Here is a 22,215-nt window from a genome sequence, read left to right as displayed (position 1 = left end):
ATGTGGTTGGAAGTGAACAGCGGTTTTAATAGTCTTACAACTGAGCCTGCCTGCGACGAGATGAACTGGCAGCAGGCTCACAACTGCAGATCTTTATACTTCCAGTTAGTGGGAGGAGCCATGGGCGGAACCATGGGCGGAGCCAAGGGTGGAGCCCAGTACAAACTCCTCATCTCCCCCTATGGGCAGAGCCGCGCAACTGTTCGTATACCGAGCTTACAGAGACACAACACAGACAAAATAACACAGTGTGAATTACTAGGATTGTGATTCACCACACATAGAATGCATTGAGTTCATCAGGGAGGGCTGTGCTGTTGCCGGAGATTCTACTTGGCTTTGCTTTGTAGCCCATTATGTTGTTTAAGCCTTGCACAACCGACGAGAGTCCGTGCCATTAGTCTGTGACTCTGGCTTAGTCTGGTATTGTCTCTTGGTGTCCCTGATGGCTTTGTGGAGGTTGTACCTAGATTTCTTGTATAGGTCAGGGTCGCCGGTCTCGAACGCCTCAGACCTGGCCTTCAGTAGGGAGTGAATCTCCTGCAGTTGAACCATGGTTTCCATTTGGGGTCGCACATACTACCTAGGTATTACCTTCTTTGGCATGCAATCTTCTACCCACTTACTGATGAAGTCTGTGATGGTGCTGGCATACTCATTTAGGTTCACCACTGAATTATTGAATATGGACCAGTCCACTGACTCCAAGCAGTTGCGTAGGAGCTCTTCCATTGCCTCGGACAAGCATTGCACAACCTTCTTAGCCGGATTCTCATGCTTAAGTTTCTGGTTGTATGCCGGGAGAAGGAGCACTGTCTTGTGGTCCAATCATCCAAAGTGCGGTCGGGGTTTTGGATCGGTAGACGCCTTGATGTTTGTGTAACAGTGATCAAGAATGTTGGGGCCCCTGGTGGGACAGAGATGCGTTGGTGGAATTTTGACAGTACACTCTGAGGTTGGCCTGGTTGAAGTCCCCAGCCACGATGAACAAGGCCTCAGGGTATTTTGTTCCATTGCTATTTATAGAGAAGTACAATTCATCAAGCACCTTCTTCACTGGGGTGGGATGTAGACCGCCATGATGATGGCAGAAATGAACTCCTGTGGAAGGTAGTATGGGCGGCACTTCACGGTCCGTGCCAGGTCTGGGGAGCAGTAGTTCACCAGGGTCGCCATGTCCGAGCACCAGGAGGAGTTGATGAGGAGGCAAACCCCTCCATCCTTCGCTTTGCCTGATGAAGCTGTGTGGTCCATCCGGTGTATTGAGAAGCCATTGGGTCATATGGCACAGTCCGGTGAGGCAGGAGTGAACTATGTCGCTGTGAAACAGAGCACACAGCAGTCTCTTACTTCCCTCTGAGAGGCAAATCTTGTGTTAAGCTGATCCAGCTTGTCTTCAATCGCTTGGACATTTGCCAGGAGTATCCTGGGGTGAGGAGTCTTGAACCAGTGTTGTTTTAGTATTACCTGCAGACCGCTTCCCTCGCATCCTCGGTCAGCAGCTGCTTCTGGATGGTCACGGGATCCGATGGGAGAAGTCTAACCTTGTGGAAGGTAAATCACTCCTGGACCGAAGTATCTTTTCCAGTCTTACAAAATGAAAATAAAACACTGGAGTTGTCCGGTATCCTAGCAAATGTTGGGGTCTAGTCTGGGATCGTATTAGTAGGGTGCGCAAAGGTTCATTAGACGGGTTCCTGGGATAAGGGATTATCCTATGAGGAGCACTTGAGTAGAGTAGGCTTATGTTCCCATTCCCAAGAATTTAGAAGAATGGGAGTGGTCTCTTTGAAACATATAAAGTTCTTATGGGTTTATGGGGTAGATACTGGGACGATGTTTACCTTGGCTGGGGAGTCTATAACCTTGGGTCACCAATCAGAATGAAAAGTCAGCCATTAGGACTGAGATGGAGAGAAATTTCTTCACTCAAAGGATTGTGGATCTTTAAATGTTCCACCCCCAAAGATAATAGATGCTCAATTGCTGAGTATATTAAAGCCAGAAATCAATAATATTTTGGATCCTAAGGGAATTTAGGGGTATAGGGATAATGTGATAAAGCTTGAGATAGATCAGATATGATTGCATATGATTGCATTGAATGGCAGAAGGTTCAAAGAACTGAATAGCCTTCTCCTGCCCCTATTTCTTATGTTCTTGTATTATTATGAATAAATGCAGAATTAATTCACATTGCATAAGTACAGCACAGATTAGGAGAAACATCCTAATCGGAATCAAACTTTCCCCTTACACCAGGTGCTATGAATCTGGATGGATCAAAAATTGCTATACTTGGGGCATTAAGTATTTTAATGCCTCATAAAAATGTAACAATATCTAATTAACTGGCTGGCAGCCCACAAGGGCAAAACTTCACTGAATCAACATTATCTCACCAAACAATAAATCACACAACAAAAGAAGACTCTCAAATTGAACAGAAATTGTCCTTTTTTGAATAATGGTTCCCTCTGCAGGTTCTGAGTAAAAGCTCTACTGTGATGATCCACTAGATAAATGCACTAATTCATGGCTTATGCTGAATGAGGGCATAAAAGGGCTTAGATAGGATGTCCCTCAGCAGTCAAATCACACTCACTATCAAGATTTAGATATGGAAGGTGTGTTGAGCCACCCCATTGCACCCAGCGCGGAGCCTGGCATGACGGGTGAATCGTGGGTGAGGCCCAAAGCAAGCTTTGTGCCGGGCGCCAAGCTGAGCTGGAGTCACTCGGCTCGCAGTGCCCGGTGCAAGTTGTATCACACTCTTACTGGGCATGATTCAGACAATGATATGTACATGAGTCATTAGGCTCATTTAAATATGCCAACACCACATTCACCCGATGCGTGGGAGTCACCAATTGCACTGGCACTGGTCTTCACAAACAGAGACCAGTCGTGTTGGCCACTTGGGGGTCTTGGAGGTCATTGGAGCCCCTGGTTAATCAGGTACAGGCAGGGCAATACCCTGGCACTCCCCCTAGAACCTGGATGCCTGGCACTGGCAGTGGCAACATGACACTGCCACAGTGCCCAGTTGGCACTGCCAGGGTTTCAGGGGCATTGCCAAGTTGCCCTGGCACTTCCTAGGTGCCAGGCTGCCATTGTCAAGGACCAGTGCCTGAGGGGAGCCATGCCCACGAAAGGGGGGGTGAAGATGGGTATGAAGGGGACTCAAAGGTTAGAGACCCTCAAGCTCGTTAAGCGATCACGACTCACACAGACACAGGAAGAATGTGCAAACTCCACATAGACACTGACCCGGGGCTTGGATCAAACCCGGGTCCTCAGCGCCTTGAGTTAGCAGTGCTAACCACTGCGCCACTGTGCTGTTCTCGCAGAAAACATTTCTAAGTGTGGGCTGGACCGGGAAACACTCCCTAAGACTGAAGAAAATGACTTGTGGTTGAACCTAGGTCTGGATCTCACCAAAAGAGCCACAGAAACACCCGCCAAACTCGCCCAAAATGGCACGTGGAAATCTTTTGGCTGAATCATGCCCCAAATATAGTTGGACAAGTCTCAGTGAGAAACGTCTGTCCTTACAAAGAATCAATCACTTTCTGTTGCGATGGGAGAGAAGAAAACTGAGAGGGATGAAAAATAAAGTGGTCCAAGCAATAACTGCCTTTCCTGAGTTCTTTAGTTTATTAAAGATTTTTGAAATGTTAGTTAGGTAGCAGGCACAATGTCCGACTTTGAATGCTTTTCTTTATCTGCAGCAAAGATTAGGTACTTCAGGACTACCTATTGCTCCGAATGGTTGCATATACATTTATTCAAACTCACATCTTTTTCATCCATTCAATTTTTCTTTGTTTTTGCTTTCTTGTGACCTCTTGCCTTCTCTGGAACTTGCAATGATGAAACTTTGTTGTCTTTCTGTTGGGTTCAAACTCCATATAATCTATAGTGGTTCCAAGGTACTGAACAAAAAAACAAAATAAAGTTATTGAATATCCAATTAACAAATAAAACTCCCATGCCCATTACATATGAATCAATAAAACCGGAATATTGCTGAAAAAAGAGACATGTGGGGCAGCACGGTGGCACAGTGATTAGCACTGCTGCCTCACGGCATCGAGGACCCGGGTTCAATCCCGGCCCTGGGTCACTATCCATGTAGAGGTTTTCACATTCTCCCCGTGTCCGCGTGGGTCTCATCCCCACAACCCAAAAAGATGTGCCGGACAGGTGAACTGGCCACTGTATATTGTCCCTTAAGTGGAAAAAAAGAATTGCATACTCTAAATTTCCATTTCAAGAAAAGAGAGATATGTTCCATTTCATCTTGTGTCGATCAAGACAAATGCAAGAACACCAAATTTTAAATGACCACAGCAATTTATCTCGGATGAGCCCTTTGATGATGTTGGGCAGCACAGTAGCACAAGTGGATAGCACTGTGGCATCACAGCGCCAGGGTCCCAGGTTTGATTCCCCGCTGGGTCACTGTATGTGCAGAGTCTACACATTCTCCCCGAGTCTGCGTGGGTTTCCTCCGGGTGCTCTGGTTTCCTCCCACAGTCCAAAGACGTGCAGGTTAGGTGGATTGGCCATGATAAATTGCCCTTAGTGACCAAAAAGGTTAGGAGGGGTTACGGGATAGGATGGAAGTGAGGGATTAAGTGGGTCGGTACAGACTTGATGGGCCGAATGGCCTCCTTCTGCAATGTATGTTCTATGTTCTATTATACTACAGGAGAAAAAAGTACTGTTTGGTTGGCAAATCAATTCTGATTGGCTAGGGCAGCATGGTGGCACAGTGGGCTAGCACTGTGGCCTCACAGCGCCGAGGTCCCAGGTTCGATCCCGGCTCTGGGTCACTGTCCGTGTGGAGTTTGCACATTCTCCCCGTGTTTGCGTGGGCTTCGCCCCCACAACCCAAAAATGTGCAAACTAGGTGGATTGGCCATGCTAAATTGCCCATTAATTGGAAAAAAAATAATTGGGTACTCTAAAATTAAAAAAATAAAATTCTGATTGGCTGAGGTGATTCCATGGAGAAAGCAAGGGGAAGTATTGACTCCCCAAACAAAGGGTATCTCAGAAAACGTGTTAGGCTTGAACATATTCCTTTTGCAGAGAACAGGTAACTGAGTATGAATGTATGTCACTTCTAGCAAGTGAAAATGAACTATTTTATAAGCTTGACTGATTATCTTAAATTGTTAGTATAGCAATTAGAGCACTCCGAATTGTTCAGTAGGTGATACCCAATTGCACAATCACATCAACAGAGGACGTTCTGTTTTTGGTTTGCAAGCATGGGCTGATTCAGTATGTTCTGTACTCTTCCCAGTACGAACTGAAGGAACATGATGTTTGATTCGAACAGCCAATCATTGGGACACATGGCCTATGTACATAGCCTTACTTAGTACCTAGTCATACATGACTTTGCTCAATTGTATGGTGGGCAGAATGTTTTTGGGCTAATGGCAGCATCCTCTTCGTGGAAAAAAAAACACTTGTATAGCCATTGCATAGTAGCAGCATGAAATGGCTTGCTTAACCTGTTGTTGAAATTCCTTCACTTGTTTGTAAAAGGCAGAGAGAGTACAGATGGTACTCAACCAGCCCAGGCTTGCAAAACCCAAAAACAAAAAGTCTACTGTTAGATATGTGAAATTCTTCTAAAAATTACTAATTTTGAGTGGGGAAATCGCAGGGCAAATTCTGCCGGGTGTTTGGGAGCAGATCCAGATCTGTATTCACCTGCACGTAGTCAATCTTGTTGGAACTTGGGGAGATTCTCACTGAAAAATTGCACACTTAGAATTTTGTTTGGAGTGGAGAACTAAAGACGCCGGCAAGACTGACTCCTCAGAGATAGTAATGTTGAAGGCCCCCCCCCCCCCCCCCCCCCGCACCCATGGACATCACGATCCCACCCCCCGCAAACCCCGGCAGACCTGGGCAACACCCCCAGCCCTCGACCCTGGAGGGGCAAGCTCCCCCATCACTAAATGTATGCGTCAATCCTCTCTCCTCTCCAACACCACCAAGACATGAGGGTGTCCCGGCCCACTCCCTTCCATCCTCGTCAGCATCGGGGCATCGCCCTCCCCTCACCCAAGTGAGTATACCCCGCTAAGAGGCCGCTGAGGGAACCTCACCTTTAAATCCACCCCTTCTTTCAGACCCCCCCCCCCCCCCCCCCCCCCCCCCCACCACCCCCTCCTTACAACCCACCCATCATACACTCGTTCAGGCCTCCCCACTTCCTACCCGCTTTATGCATCCCCTTCACACATTCCATTTCATGGGAATGGCTCCTTCAGTTCCTGCCCCTTGGCAATGCCCTGTGGCACCCTGGCACTGCTGCTGCCATCTGGGAAATACCTACTTGGCACATGGGCAGTGCCAACCTAGCACTCCTGCAGTGGCACTGGTACCAGCAGCAGTGTCAGGGCATTGCCCTACCCTAAGCATCCACATCCTTCCAATAATGAGGCGACCAGAACTGGACACAATATTCCAAGTGTGGTCTAACTAGGGTTTTTAAAGTTGCAGTAAAACTTTGCGGCTCTTAAACTCAATCCCCCTATTAATGAAAGCCAACACACCATACGCCTTCTTAACAACCCTATAAACCTGGGTGGCAACTTTGAGGGATCTATGTACGTGGACCCCAAGATCCCTCTGTTCCTCCACACTTCCAAGAATCCTATAACCATATATTTAACATTCAAATTCGACCTTTCAAAATGAATCACTTCACATTTATCGAGGTTGAACCCCATCTGCCACTTCTCAGTCCAGCTCTGCATCCTGTCAATGTCCTGTTGTAACCTGCAACAGCCCTCAACACTATCTACAACTCCACCAACCTTCCTGTCCGGCAAACTTACAAACCCATCCTTCCACTTTCTCATCCAAGTCACTTATAAAAAACACAAAGAGCAGAGGTCTCAGAACAGATCCCTGTGGGACACTACTGGTCACCGACCTCCAGGCGGAATACTTTCCATCCACTACCACTCGCTGTCTTCTTTCGGCCAGCCTTGTGAGCTCAGAAGAGGAAGATACAGAAGACAGATGAAGACACAGAAGGACAGATGAAGCATGAGAAAGAGAGAGCAGTTGTGTACTTGAGAGTTCTGTCAGTTAGAGATAGCATAGTTTAATATAGAAGCCTATTCTGCTGTATGGAAGTGGTGGCCTCCGTTTACTTTGGGCTTCAGCGGGCGGTTCCGGAGTAAGAGGGCTTAATGTCGATGACTGCGGCGAGAACACTTACGTGGATGAGGATGATGGAGGAGAGAACCAGATAGGACCTAACGAGGCCGAGGTGGACGCTTCCATCAGGCAAGGAAATCTACAGGGGCGGGGGGGGGGGGGGGGGGGGGGGGGGGGGGGGGAGTGGACTCTAGCGTGACCATTGGCGGTCCCGGACTCCTTTCTTTTTTCTCCTTTGTTATTTTATTTCCACTGTGGGAGGGTTTGTTTTATTGGATGCATATATTGACAGGTGGGCCGTTGTTTGGGGTGGTGGGAGGATGGGATCGTTGTTATTGTTAAGGGGATTGACTTTGTATTTGTTACCGTTTACTGTTTGTGGGTGGGGTGGGAATTTTGGAGGAAAATGTGAAAATGGAGAATAAAAACGTTTTTTAAAAAAGGCAAGGAAATCTAAATGCAGCTCTCCAAGCAGCATTGAAAAATCCCCCGATTAATACAAGTAGCCAAGCTGTTAAGGGTCGGGCAGAAGCTTAAGTTGTTAAAGTGTTGACTTCATTAATCTCTAAAGTGGTGCATGTGAAACTGGACCCGGGCCCTCGGGAGGCCATATTTGGGAGGCCAGCCGGGGTTGGAAATTGGCGCGGAGGCAGATGTTGTAGCCTTCGCCTCGTTGATCGCCCGAAGGCGGATTCTGTTAGGGTGGAGATCAACCTCTCCACCCTGTGCCCTTGCGTGGTGGGGGACCTGTTAGAATTCTAGATCTTGAAAAGGTCAAATTTGAACTGAGGGGAAGGATGGAGGGGTTCTACAATTCATAGGCGTTATTCATTATGCACTTTTGAGACTTGGATCACATCGAACATGGGGTGGGGGGGGGGGGGGGGGGGGTTGGGAGGAGAGGGAGGACTGTATGTGTGACTATGGGTGATTCCTGATTCCTTTTTGTCATTTGTTTATGTTAACATGCGGGCTGATATTTGGGGTTTGGTGGGAGGATGGGATCGTTGTTATTGATATGGGAATTGACATTACATTCGTTACTGATTATTGTTTATTGCTGGGTGTAAACTTGGGAGAAAATGTGAAAAAGGAGAATAAAAATATTTTTGAAAAACAAGTGTTGACTTCATTTAAAAGTAATGATATTGAAAATGCCGTTCAATGCCTTGACAAGAATAGCATTGACCTCCTGATGAAGTACATCTACAAAGGTTTTGAAAAAGCATCAGAAAATAGCAGTGCAATTTTACTACAGTGGGATGAAAAGATATTAGCAGCTGAGGAGTGGGATCTGTAGTGCGAGTTCTAACAGTGAGGAAAACTGTTTGAACAATGGAATCAAGACCAAGTGGGCAGCACGGTAGTGCTGTGGTGAGCACAATTGCTTCACAGCTCCTGGGTTCCAGGTTCAATTCCTGGCTTGGGGCACTGTCTGTGCGGAATCTGCACATTCTCCCCGTGTATGCGTGGGTTTTCTTCGGGTGCTCCGGTTTCTCCCACAGTCCAAGGATGTGCAGGTTAGGTGGATTGGCCATGATAAATTGCCCTTAGTGTCCAAAAAGGTTGGGTGGGGTTATGGGGTTAGGGTGGAGGTGTGGGCTTGGGTAGGGTGCTCTTTCCAAGGGCTGGTGTAGACTCAATGGGCCGAATGGCCTCCTTCTGCACTGTAAATTCTATGATTCTATGAAGAACAGCTATCTGGTACAGAGGAATTGCTGGTGCCGAGACCAAAAGAACCTGTTTGTGCAACACTGGAGTCATGTAATATCCTTTCATTTTTAAAAAATTGGCTTACTTTTTATGACCAGTCTATGTAATTATTGCTGTTCATGTGTCAGTTAACCAGAATCAAAGATTCAATTTTAATTAGGTTTTATAAACCCAATATTTAGTACAATTTTTGTATCCGAACAAGAACATTTCTGAAGCTGTTTTATTAAAAAAAAGACTGGGCAGAAAATTTTAGATTTTTCTTTGCAGAAAACTATCCTTTTTAATTTAAATGATTGATTGAATAAAGGTACAGTATATGGGGAAGAAAAATAAATCTTCTACTCTAGGAATGTGAACGAATCATATTAAGTAGTATGAATAAATTTATAGTTTTGGTTGTTAACAAAGCTTGTTGTTCTTTGTTCAACACTATGCATCCAAATGATCACAAGTAGCATACAAGCTGTGCAGGACAAAAACGAGACCGACAGATCTCAGCTGGACTGGACATCGGCTGACAATCAGAGTGCAACAATGAACAGATCAAGTGAGAGCACATCAACAGTGATCAGCTAACAAGAACATAACAATGAAAGTGCAACAGTGAACAGATCAATTGAGAGCACATCAATTGTGAACAGCCTACAAGAAAATGACATCTTGGACAAGTCGACTCCAGATGAGAAGCACCAAGAGATCACGGATAAATCAGAACATCCAACAGGAACTGATATCACGGAGCCTGATACATCAGATAATCCAGAGGGCACAGATGGTAAACAAGTTAAGATTGAATCAACCAAGCAACATGGAATTGACCTTGAGCACACTAAGAGCAACTACGGAACAACAGACTATACACAAAGGTACGGCTGTGAAACCGAAGGACAACTAAACAGCACAGTCCAATGCAATGACAAGGAAGTGTTGAAACTTGCAGTCACACTTGACAGACCATACAGTGTGAAAGCAATCCAGATGGCAAGAGAGCAAGGGACCGCAGGATAGTGTGTGAAACACAGCTACCGGTTGAGGTAAAACAGACAAATGCCGGTGCAGACAATATAACGTTCAAGTATAATGGCACCAATGTCAGGAAGACCAGGACAATGCTTGGAAAGAAACAACGATGTTCCAATAATCTAGAAGAGTTGGTCCTTGCTAAAAAAACAGATACCAAACAGATTTTTAGGGCAAAGGAGATACAGAATCGACCCCACAAGCACAGAAAAAAGACCAGGTCAGACAACACAAGTGGTTCAACCAGTCGAACACCTGATCGACTTGGACTGGTGACTTTATTGGTCCTGTAACACACAGCCACAGTGAAGACTGAATGCATACTCAAATTTGTGAACTGTAAGAAAGTTTGAACTGTTTTAAAAAAAATTGTTAACTTATACTCAACAATGATTTTGATATATGTTTGTAACAATCTCCAATTCTCTTACAGACAAGAACCAGGAACAAGGGGGTTAGTATGACATGTATAGTCATTAGTAATGGAACAGGATAATGCATTTATGATTAATACTGCATGACATAAGAGTGAAAGAAAGATGTCTTAAACAAAGAGTAATACTTATTCTTTAGAAATAAAGGAGGATGTGGTATTATCATACATGAAGGCAATGCAAGGGTTTTTTTTTAAATTTAGATTAGCCAATTATTTTTTCTAATTAAGGGGCAATTTTAGCGTGGCCAATCCACCTACTCTGCACATTTTTGGGTTGTGGGGGCAAAACCCACGCAGACACGGGGAGAACGTGCAAACTCCACACGGACAGTGACCCAGAGCCGGGATCGAACGTGGGACCTCAGCGCCGTGAGGCGGTTGTGCTAACCACTAGGCCACCATGCTGCCCTGGCAATGCAAGGGTTAATGAAATGAATACAGACAGCCACTAGAGGGAGCTAGTCCTATGAGTATATAAGGGATGACGCTGAGTCTTGTGGGTCAGAAGAAGAAGAAATAGAAGATAGATGAAGACACAGGACAGATGAGGCATGAGAGAGAGGGAGAGGGAGGGAGAGAGGGAGAGAGAGAGAGAAAGAGAGAGAGAGCAGTTATGTAGTTGAGAGTTCTGTTAGTTAGAGACAGCATAGATTAATATTGAAACCTTCTACTCTAGGAATGTGAACGAATCATAGTAAGTAGTGTCAAAAGATTTATAGTTTTGTTTGTTAACAAAGCTTGTTGTTCTTTGTTCAACACTACGCATCCAAGCCAGCCAAGTAAAGCAAACCAGCGAACAACACCCCCCCCCCCATGGTGGACTACCCCCTTCCGAGCACAGGGGCAACAAGCCCAGTGCCCTGGGCTCTTTTCCTATGAGCGAAGATGGCTACACACCTCCTCAGTTCCCGGCAGAAGCCCTTCACCCAGGTGCACATTTTTCAAAAGGAGTACTAATTGGTGCCAGTGTGACCACTTGTTGGGGAGCCGGTTGGATCATAGGAGTGCGCTGGATATGGGGTGGCTCCACTTAATTTTATGGAAATCAGTCTTAAGTGGTGATTATTGGTTTCTTGCTATGCTACGGCAGGATCCCAAGTTCAGCTATGGGAGCAGGCCGGTTGAATCATGAATGGTTTGGCGCTTGGCCAAATCTCGTTTTTGGTCTCTCACACTATTCACCGGCCTCGTTGTGCTCTCGCTGGAGTTCAACAAGGCCACAGAATTGCACCCTTCAACTTTATGTTGATGATGTGGGAGTAAGAAAATTGATTTTCTCACTGATTTCAGTGATTGTTAGCTGTGGAAGTGGTTCACAGTGCAGCCTGTGTCAGAACCCTGAGTGACAAACTGCAACTTCATTCACACACACGTGCTCAATATCATGAAGTTGTGGTCAGCTTCACAGAGGTAATTACGGAGAACATTCATCTGGAACAAAATCCTGGCCACTGTCATCAACTCATCCCAGGATGAACCTTTACATACACTCAGTTTCACCAGCCTGTTGCATGATGTAAGTCATATACTCTCAACATTTCACTTAAGGATACACCTCACATACCCTTAATTCCCATCATCCACGTTAGGTCCAATCCCCTACCCTAAATTCTACTGTATTGACCTGCTCTCTACTTATGTCTACTTGTAATGGAGAACACTAACTGCATTACAACAACCTGACTCAAGGAAAATAAAATCTCTAAACTAATTGAACAATCCAAGTCTCGTTTGTGCCAAATGTATGTCCAAACAATTCCAGAACATATCTCAACTGTTAGTTCAATAGCCCTGCAAACTGTGGTTTTCGAGTAGGTTATATATATTCAGTTAATTTCTTCTGGCTGTTGGAAAATTGTGTCTTTACCTTGTCTGAAAGACTTCTCCAGTCATTATTCTCCATTCGTTTGTACCATCCATTGCGATCATCTTCCTGATCTTTTACAGGATTATGGTTGTGAATTTGCCTGGGTAGTTTCTGCTTCACAGCAGGATGAGTATAATCTTTGGGACTGTTTGCACATATATCCACGATTGTTCGGTGAGTGAATATTTTGTAGTACAACTTTGGAGGAAATGTTTCCTATAAGCCAGAGCACGATGAAAAATAAAAATAGACCGCATTTGGTTAGCACCTTTTCATGACCACAAGACAATCCAAACACTTTACTTGAAGTGCTATTGAAGTGGCATCACTGTTGTAATATGGAAAACAAGGCAGCCATTTGTGCACTGCAAACTCCATAAACAGCAATGTGATAATGCCCAGTTAATTTGAAATGTTGGCAGAGGGATAAATATTAGCCAAGATGCCAAGGAGAACTCGTTGGCTCTTCTTCGAAATAGTGCCATGGCATTTTTTTTTAGGAAACATTTTATTGAGGTATTTATAATTTTAACAATGCCATGGCTTCTTTCACATCCACCCGAGAAGGCAGACGGGGTTCAGTTTAACCTCTCATCCAAAAGATAGCAGCAGCTCTGACAGTGCAGCAGTCGCTCAGTACTACACTAGAATGTCAGTCTTGATTTTTGGCTCAAATGGGACTTGAACCCACAGCCTTCTGACTCAAAGATAAATTTGCAACCAATTGAGCCATAGCTGTCTCATTAAGTATGAGCTCAGCTGCACAGTGGCATAGTGGTTGGCACAGTGGTTAGCACTGCTGCCTCACATCACCAAGGACCGGGGGGTCTGGTTCTGGCTTTGGGTGACTCAGCCCTGGATCTGTTCTAGGCTTCCAACTTTGGGGCAAAGCCTCCACCCATTCTGAACAAGGCCACAGGAACAAAAGCAGTTCCCATGTTGTCCCCTTACAGGCCCTCGCTGTAAATTTAGAGGCTGGTGCATTGGGTCAGAGAGCTTCGTGATGGGAAGAAGTGGCCTTTACCAAGCTGAAGATGCAGGTCAGGATCATGGACTGAACCTCAAAGATATGTGGTTTTGGGCAGCACGGTGGTGCAGTGGTTAGCATTGCTGCCTCATGGCGCCGAGGTCCCAGGTTTGATCCCGAACCTGGGTCACTGTCCGTGTGGAGTTTTTTCTCCCCATGTTTGCGTGGGTTTCACCCCACAACCCAAAGATGTGTAGGGTAGGTGGATTGGCCACGCTAAATTGCCCCTTAATTGGAAAAAGAAATGAATTGGGTACTCTAAATTTATTTTAAAGATATGTGTTTTCTTTGGCAGGACTGGATAAGGGAACTTGGTATTCTCCCAGGATAGGTAAGTCATTTGGAATTTTGAGCCTTTGGGAATTGGTAGACACTGCTAATGTAGATTAAGTGCCATCCTTCTGACCCTGTGCTCTTCAGTAGCATCACAGCTGGAGAGCACTGTCAGGCAAGATCTAATGGAAAATGTAATCCCATTTTTTTGCCTTACACGTTAGCCATTTCTGTATGAACTAATTCACCCTTACCAACAAGCATGCATAACAGCCCAATATATAATAGCATCAATAAACTGAAATGGCCAAAAGTGATAATAATTTTCTATCAGTGAAAAAGCAAACAAAGATCACTTACTCCTCCCAGTCTGAATCGGACATGAATACCAGCAGCACTGTCCAGTAATTTTGCCTGTGAATATGTTGTTACATGAATTTTGATTACAGTCTGCTAAATTTCTAGAATCCTCATTTGTATGTTAATCGTATTGCAGAGTCACAATTTAGCAAATGACATCTGGAGCCTGTCAACTCATAAAATACATTATAATAAATGCAAACTGTGACCATATTTTGTTTATGTCAAAGGAAATTATTAAATACACAGGGACCCTAAACATTCAAAAAGAGAGGCAGAGTATGAAAATGTAAATATAATAGAGAACCTTCTGTTGGTTTTTGTGAGAAGGATAATGGGCAGGGTTTTGGGGTCAAATGGGGATCAGAACCCCGCACTCTATAAGGAATAATCGGCTGGCAGTGATTGTTCCCAAATTGGCCAGCTAGTGATCAGAGTGTGCACTCACTGGTCAATTAAGGACGGAGGGCGGGCTCTATTTTCTCTTTATGTGGCCTCTGACAAGAGGCCTTAATTAGCCTTTAATTCACGACCCCTCCTCCCCTTACCAGCAGTAGCCCTGCTGATTCTGACCCCCCATCCCGGCAAATGGCCTGGGAGCGGGATAGTACCCGCAAACCAATCAATGACCTAAATTATTTCTCCTGCCCACCTCCATACTCATCCCCAATCCTGTCCAATATCTTTTCATTTGAACATTTTCATCAGCTCTACCCAGTGGTTGCAGCCAGTTGAATGATCCCTTTTCCTCATCTCCAATTAAACTCATGAGTTTAAGCAATCTTTCCTCTCAAGGTGAAGGCGAGTAACATGTCAAGAGAAGGTTAAGAGTGGGAAGTTCAAATGAAAGGCTGATGGAAAAGCGGTAGAAAAGCAGTGAGAGCAGACTGGGAGCAGACTGTTCAAGACAGGGCAAGGAGCTGAAGAGTACACAGTCACAAGGTCTTTAAAGAACCAAAATCTAATGGAAGGATCCCTGTAAATCGTGTACCTCGGAGAAAGCTGGAATGCTGAGGAGAATTAAAGTAAATTCTGGAGGACTGTGGCATACCTTTGGATTGATCCCAGGAAGGATGAATGAATCACCAAGACCTTTGTAATGCATAAGAGAAATCTTGGGGGAAGTAAAGTAGCACTTGATTTTTCCACCCGGTTCACACCAACCCAAGTTGGGCAGGGAATCATTCAAGGGAGGCTGCAGGACCAGATTGGCTCACTCCCCTGTGGGAGGATGGGTAATCTGGAGTGGCTGGGACTGACCCAGGTGGGATGGAATAATCTGGGTGGGGAGAGCATGATCATGATCCAGGCAGGATGGCAATCGATTGACATTGGAGACATGATCCCAAGGTCCAGGAAGAGGAAGTGATCAGATCTTGGGATTCTGGTGGAGAAGGAAATCGGAGGCCTCCTAGGGAATTTCAGATGAAGGTTGGAAGGATGGAGGCAATTTTCTAATAGCAGGGTGTTTCCCAGGCAGGCATTTTGGATCTAAGGGGTAAATGAAAAAGCACTCACCCCTGGATCCTGCAGTCCTTGCCTGGGTTTAGCTGTTTGATTTCCATATTTTAGAGATGTTACGGGATTTTCATGAAATAATCTTCCTTTTATGGGTTAAGGTGCTAAATCTTTATTACCGCTCCTTCATACATATAGTCAAATCTACTGACATTAATAACAATTTTCTGATCCTATTAACATTTAAAGAAAAATCCGAATTATCAATAATTAACTAAAAGAACTATGTCACATGTTTTCATGTCTTTTAAACATAAATAAACTTTATTATATATAAAACTTAAACACCATAGTTTATAAATACTTATGCTATGAATGCAGTTCCACTGATGGGGGCACGGTAGTACACTGGTTAGCATTGTTGCTTTACACCTCCAGGGTCCCAGGTTCGACTCTGGGCTTGGGTCACCGTCTGTGTGGAGTCTGCACATTCTCCCTGTGTCTACATGGGTTTCCTCTGGGTGCTCTGGTTTCCTCCCACAATTCCCGAAAGACGTGCTGTTAGGTAATTTGGACATTCTGAATTCTCCCTCAGTGTACACAAACAGGCGCCGGAATGTGGCGACTAATAGGGGTTTTCACAGTAACTTCATTGCAATGTTAATGTTAGCCTACTTGTGACAATAAAGATTATTATTATATTTTTACTTCCCCCAAGAATTCTCTTATACATTACAAAAATCTTGGTGATTAATTTATCTTTCCTGGGACCAACCAAAAAATATGCCAGTCCTCCAGAATTTACTTCAATTCTCCTCAGTGTTCCAGCTTTCCCCAAGGTACACGATTTATGGGAATCCTTGATTAGCTTTTGGTTCTTTAAAGACCTTTGCCCTGGCTTTGGACATACTTAAACCACTTTTTCCCAGACTGCTCCCATATCTTTTCTACAGCTCTTTCCAAGCTAACTATTCAAATTGAGTACCTTCTTCCACAAGGCTCTGTGAGGACCCCTGTAGATTTGTCCTCTAGGTTCAAACTAGGTGAACCTTCCAGCTTCTTTCCCTTCATGAATTCCAAACTAAACTACCTGCTTCTGTCAAAAACACACTGATAAATTAAATGAAGTAACCTTCTAGCCAAGGTTCCACCCTGAAACACTTGCATGGCAACATGGCATGCTTTGAGATGATCCAAACATAAATAATTGGCACAAATGATTGTTACAGGGAGTTAGGGGCATTGCTTTATTGTGGAATAATCATTATTATGTTTTTTGTTCAAACTTTATTGAATTTTCATGTTTGTGTCCAGTGTTGCACTTGCCACTCAATGGAATTTGGATGAACATGCAAGCTCCATATTCCCTCCCTTCTATCCATTATAAAGAAGACTGACTTAGAATACTCTCAGTAGGGATAATTAAAATGTTGCAAGTGAATTCTGCCAGCCAAAACCTTGAGATGGCACTACATGTGGATAGTATTGACACTATCCTTTAGGCCTCTCATCTTCTTACCTTGACTGACTGTTCCCATTGACCTCTACTAGACTCAGAGTTCCAGACCCTTCCCATTTCATTCCTCCAATCCACCTATCCCACCCTGTGTCCTTCCTTTGATCCCTCTTCAATTCCTCCAAGCCTCCGACCCCACTCCACAACTCTTCCTTCACCACTGGCTTGCCCTTGCCTGTCCTGAGTATTAATGCAAGCTGCCATTCTCCTGCTTCCTTCCCTTGTGCTGCAGAGTTCAAGGAAAACTACTGACCTCAGGCACAATTATACAATGCTGCCTCAGCCTGCCTGTTACATTGCAGGGAGGGGGAAGGGGTTTGGAGGAATGAAATGGGAAGGATTTGACATCCTGGTGTAGTAGAGGTTGTTGGGAACAGTCAGTCAAGATAAGAAAATGAAAGGTCTAAAAGTTGGTGTCAGTATTTATTGTCCACTTGCGGTGTCATCCCAAGGTTTTGGCTGGATGATATTTCAATTATCCTCACTGAGAGTGATCTCAGACAATCTTCTTTACAGTGCATAGAAGGGAGGGCCAATTGCTCCTGTATATTCATCCATATCATATGCATAAATATGCATGAACTGGGTGCCATGAATGTTCCATTGACTTTATCATGAAGGTAGGAAGTAATTACAAAAAGTTTGAGTACTCACGCCACGCAAAAATATTACAAGTAGGAACCCGCCTTTGGATGGCGTAAAGCCTGACCCGCCATTAGCATGCTGTTGAATTTAACTCGAAATTTGAACCCACTGTTGAAAAGTAAGATTTTAGCTCCTGCCAATTCACCTGCCATATTTGCTATTTTTACAGCCCCATAGTACTCAGTCCCCGTAGTTTTTCTTACCTCGATTGGGTTAATGCATTTCATCATAAACTGAGGGTTTCCTTGCCCTCTGAAATTAATAATATTCTTGTAATGCTTAAACACCTGTCTATCCTGCAAACAGCAAAAAGAATTTTGTGGTTACATCAACATTGCTAAAAATAAACCAAATTCCTCAACTGTATCAAAAAGGAATTTAATTTGAATGTTAAAACATACTAAGCTTACTTCAGCTTAACAGGCAGGTAGAGACAGAAACTTATAGCAGTTTTTACAAGAATGCAAAAGAACTGCAACTCACAAGCACTGGAAAATAAGCAAGATTTTATATCTTAAGCATTCGGTTCTCCCGGGATTGCTGAATTTCATTGGAATGTAGTTCCATGGCCACGGGAAAGGCTTCCTTCCACAGAGCCGGATAGTCTTTTTCATGTGCGAACAAAAGACTCTCAACAGGTATATTTGATCATTGCTGCGGTTGTGTGTGAAGCACAGATGCCACATATTTGAATTGCGATTCATAATGGAGGCATGTGTAAAATTGATGAATTTGAATCAAGTTAAAATTTCAAATTGTCGAATTTCCATGGGACTTCTTCTATGTGTCCATCGCAGCTTTGGTAGTAGATCAACAAAAACCTTGGGCAAGGTTTTAACTCATTCAAAATCCTCCCAATCGCACAATCCCACCTGAATCAAACCCAATCTGGTGAAGGAATTCTAAATGATACAGTAAGTTTATCCAATGAGTGGTTAACGATATAAATCAGGAAGGTCCGAGTTAATCTCTAGCATGTACTGAATTAGTTGATCTCATTGTGGTAGAGTGCTACCATTGGCCTCAGCACATGTGCAAAACCCGGGGAAAAATCATCCAGGGTTCCCATCCCTGATTTGTATCCAATAACCCTTGCTAAAATAATGTACACTTGGGGTGAGGACAGGATTGGGTTTGCGAGGAGGCACTTCCACAGACTAAACTTATTCAAATATTTACTTCCAAGACTGACACATGAATAATGGCCATTTGAGAAAGCACGTGAGGACAGTGGCACTTATGCAACTGTACCCCAGCAAAAGGGGAGAAGGTGAGAAAATTGGTAAGAAGTTCTCCCCCACAGGGATGCCCACTGTCCGCGTTGCATAGGGATGCCCACTCTCCCTGTTGCTCTTCGTGCTGGCCATAGAACCGTTGGCGATTGCGCTGAGAGCTGCGAAGGGGTGGAAGGGAATGGCGAGGGGGGGCTTAGAGCACAGGGTCTCTCTCTATGCGGATGACCTGCTCCTCTACGTGTCGGACCCACTGGCCGGGATGGAAAATATACTCGAAACATTGAGGAAGTTTGGCTGGTTCTCAGGGTACAAATTAAATATGGCCAAGAGTGAGATGCTTGTAGTGCAGGCAAGGGGCCAGGAAAATAGGCTGAAGGAGCTGCCATTTAGGCTGGTTGAGGAAAGTTTCCGGTACTTGGGGACACAGGTGGCATGGGACTGGGGCTGGATACATAAGTTAAATGTGACTAGAGTAGTGGAACAAATGAAGAGGGAGTTTCGGAGATGGGATGCACTCCCGCTATCAATTGCGGGGAGGGTGCTGACGGTAAAGATGACAATCCTCCCTAGATACCTGTTCATTTTTCAGTGCCTCCCAATGTTTTAGTCCCAGAGATGTCGAGGAAAGGATTGCAAAGATGATTCTTGACAGGAGCGAGAGTAACAGGGTAGTTGTTATGGGGGACTTTAACTTTCCAAATATTGACTGGAAATACTATAGTTCGAGTACTATAGATGGGTCAGTTTTTGTGCAGTGTGTGCAGGAGGGTTTTCTGACACAGTATGTAGACAGACCAACAAGGGGCGAGGCCACATTGGATTTGGTACTGGGTAATGAACCCGGCCAGGTGTTAGATTTAAATGTAGGTGAGCACTTTGGTGATAGTGATCACAACTCGGTTATGTTTACTTTAGCAATGGGCAGGGATAGGTATATACCGCAAGGCAAGAATTATAGCTGGGGGAAAGGCAATTATGATGCTATTCGGCAAGATTTAGGAGGTATAGGATGGGAAAGAAAACTGCAGGGGATGGGTACAATCGAAATGTGGAGCTTTTTCAAGGAACAGCTACTGCGTGTCCTTGATAAGTATGTACCTGTCAGGCAGGGAGGAAGTTGTCGAGCAAGGGAGCCGTGGTTTACTAAGGAAGTTGAAGCACTTGTCAAGAGGAAGAAGAAGGCTTATGTTAGGATGAGACATGAAGGCTCAGTTAGGGCACTTGAGAGTTACAAGTTAGCCAGGAAGGACCTAAAGGGAGAGTTAAGAAGAGCGAGGAGAGGACACGAAAAGTCGTTGGCGGATAGGATCAAGGAAAACCCTAAGGCTTTCTATAGGTATATCAGGAACAAAAGAATGACTCGAGTAAGATTAGGGCCAATCAGGATAGTAGTGGAAAGTTGTGTGTGGAATCAGAGGAGATAGGGGAAGCATTAAATGGATATTTTTCGTCAGTGTTTACACTGGAGAAAGACAATGTTGTCGAGGAGAACACTCAGGTTCAGTCGACCAGGCTAGATGGAATTGAGGTTCAAAAGGAGGAGGTGTTAGCAATTTTAGAAAATGTCAAAATAGATAAGTCCCCTGGGCCAGATGGGATTTATCCTAGGATTCTCTGGGAAGCCAGGGAGGAGATTGCAGAGCCTTTGTCCTTGATATTTATGTCGTCTTTGTCGACAGGAATAGTGCCGGAAGACTGGAGGATAGCAAATGTTGTCCCCTTGTTCAAGAAGGGGAGTAGAGACAACCCTGGTAATTATAGACCTGTGAGCCTTACTTCGGTTGTGGGTAAAATGTTGGAAAAGGTTATAAGAGATAGGGTTTATAATCATCTTGAAAAGAACAAGTTGATTAGCGATACTCAACACGGTTTTGTGAAGGGTAGGTCATGTCTCACAAACCTTATTGAGTTTTTTGAGAAGGTGACCAAACAGGTGGATCAGGGTAAAGCTGTTGATGTGGTGTATATGGATTTCAGTAAGGCGTTTGATAAGGTTCCCCACGGTAGGCTATTGCAGAAAATAAGGAAGTATGGAATTGAAGGTGATTTAGCGGTTTGGATCAGTAATTGGCTAGCTGAAAGAAGACAGAGGGTGGTGGTTGATGGCAAATGTTCATCCTGGAGTTCAGTTACTAGTGGTGTACCGCAAGGATCTGTTTTGGGGCCACTGCTGTTTGTCATTTTTATAAATGACCTGGAAGAGGGTGTAGAAGGATGGGTTAGTAAATTTGCAGATGACACGAAGGTCGGTGGAGTTGTGGATAGTGCTGAAGGATGTTATAGGATACAGAGGGACATAGATAAGCTGCAGAGCTGGGCTGAGAGGTGGCAGATGGAGTTTAATGCGGAAAAGTGTGAGGTGGTTCACTTTGGAAGGAGTAACAGGAATGCAGAGTACTGGGCTAATGGCAAGATTCTTGGTAGTGTAGATGAACAGAGAGATCTCGGCATCCAGGTACATAAATCCTTGAAAGTTGCCACCCAGGTTAATAGGGCTGTTAAGAAGGCATATGGTGTGCTAGCCTTTATAAGCAGGGGGATTGAGTTTCGGAACCACAGGGTCATGCTGCAGCTGTACATAACTCTGGTGCGGCCACACCTGGAGTACTGCGTGCAGTTCTGGTCACCACATTATAGGAAGGATGTGGAAGCTTTGGAAAGGGTTCAGAGGAGATTTACTAGGATTGTTGCCTGGTATGGAGGGAAGGTCTTACGAGGAAAGGCTCAGGGAATTGAGGTTGTTTTCGTTAGAGAGGAGAAGGCTGAGAGGTGACTTAATAGAGACATATAAGATAGTCAGAGGGTTAGATAGGGTGGACAGTGAGAGTCTTTTTCCTCGGATGGTGATGACCAACACGAGGGGACATAGCTTTAAATTGAGGGGTGAGAGATATAGGACAGATGTCAGAGGCAGTTTCTTTACTCAGAGTAGTAGGGGTGTGGAACGCCCTGCCTGCAACAGTAGTAGACTCACCAACTTTAAGGGCATTTAAGTGGTCACTGGATAGACATATGGATGAAAATGGAATAGTGTAGGTCAGATAGGCTTCAGATGGTTTCACAGGTCGGCGCAACATCGAGGGCCGAAGGGCCCGTACTGCGCTGTAGTGTTCTATGTTCTATGTTCTATCCCACAGTCCTTTTTCAAAAGGACCGGCAAAATCATCATGAGCTTTGCTGGGCGGGAAAATCCCTGCGGGTGAGGAAGGCGATGCTTAAAAGGAGCCATAGCAAGGGGGGACTGGCATTGCCGAATCTGATCAACTACTACTGGGCGGCTAACATAGCCATGATAAGGAAATGGGTGGTGGGTACAGGGTCTATCTGGGAGCAGGTTGAGGCGGCTTCGTGCAGGGGCACCAGTTTGGCAGCCCTGGTCAAGGCTCCCCTACCGCTTGCGCCGGCCAGGTACTCCACCAGCCCGGTAGTGGGGGTGACCCTGCGGATTTGGGGCCAGTGGAGGAAGCA

The 22,215-nt window shown here is 44.8% G+C and overlaps 1 protein-coding gene and 1 pseudogene across 6 annotated transcripts in view; one reads left to right on the top strand and one right to left on the bottom strand.

The window, feature by feature from the left end:
- Positions 1–22,215, bottom strand: part of c14h11orf65 (chromosome 14 C11orf65 homolog) — a 102,392-nt gene that overhangs the window by 29,858 nt on the left and 50,319 nt on the right. For 5 of the 6 annotated variants that reach the window (XM_038818461.1, XM_038818463.1, XM_038818460.1 and 2 more), the window contains 4 exons: positions 17,716–17,808; positions 13,894–13,947; positions 12,234–12,449; positions 3,799–3,935 (listed from right to left, as the gene is read on the bottom strand). In XM_038818461.1, the coding sequence (XP_038674389.1) occupies positions 3,799–3,935; positions 12,234–12,449; positions 13,894–13,947; positions 17,716–17,808 (500 nt within the window). The remainder of the gene's footprint in view (positions 1–3,798; positions 3,936–12,233; positions 12,450–13,893; positions 13,948–17,715; positions 17,809–22,215) is intronic. The other variant, XM_038818462.1, reaches the window with a different exon arrangement.
- Positions 686–8,526, top strand: LOC119977480 (annotated as a pseudogene).

This window comes from Scyliorhinus canicula, chromosome 14 (assembly GCF_902713615.1).
Source record: "Scyliorhinus canicula chromosome 14, sScyCan1.1, whole genome shotgun sequence".
In the NCBI taxonomy this organism is placed as follows: domain Eukaryota; kingdom Metazoa; phylum Chordata; class Chondrichthyes; order Carcharhiniformes; family Scyliorhinidae; genus Scyliorhinus; species Scyliorhinus canicula.
This window is presented reverse-complemented; position numbering and strand designations above follow the sequence as displayed.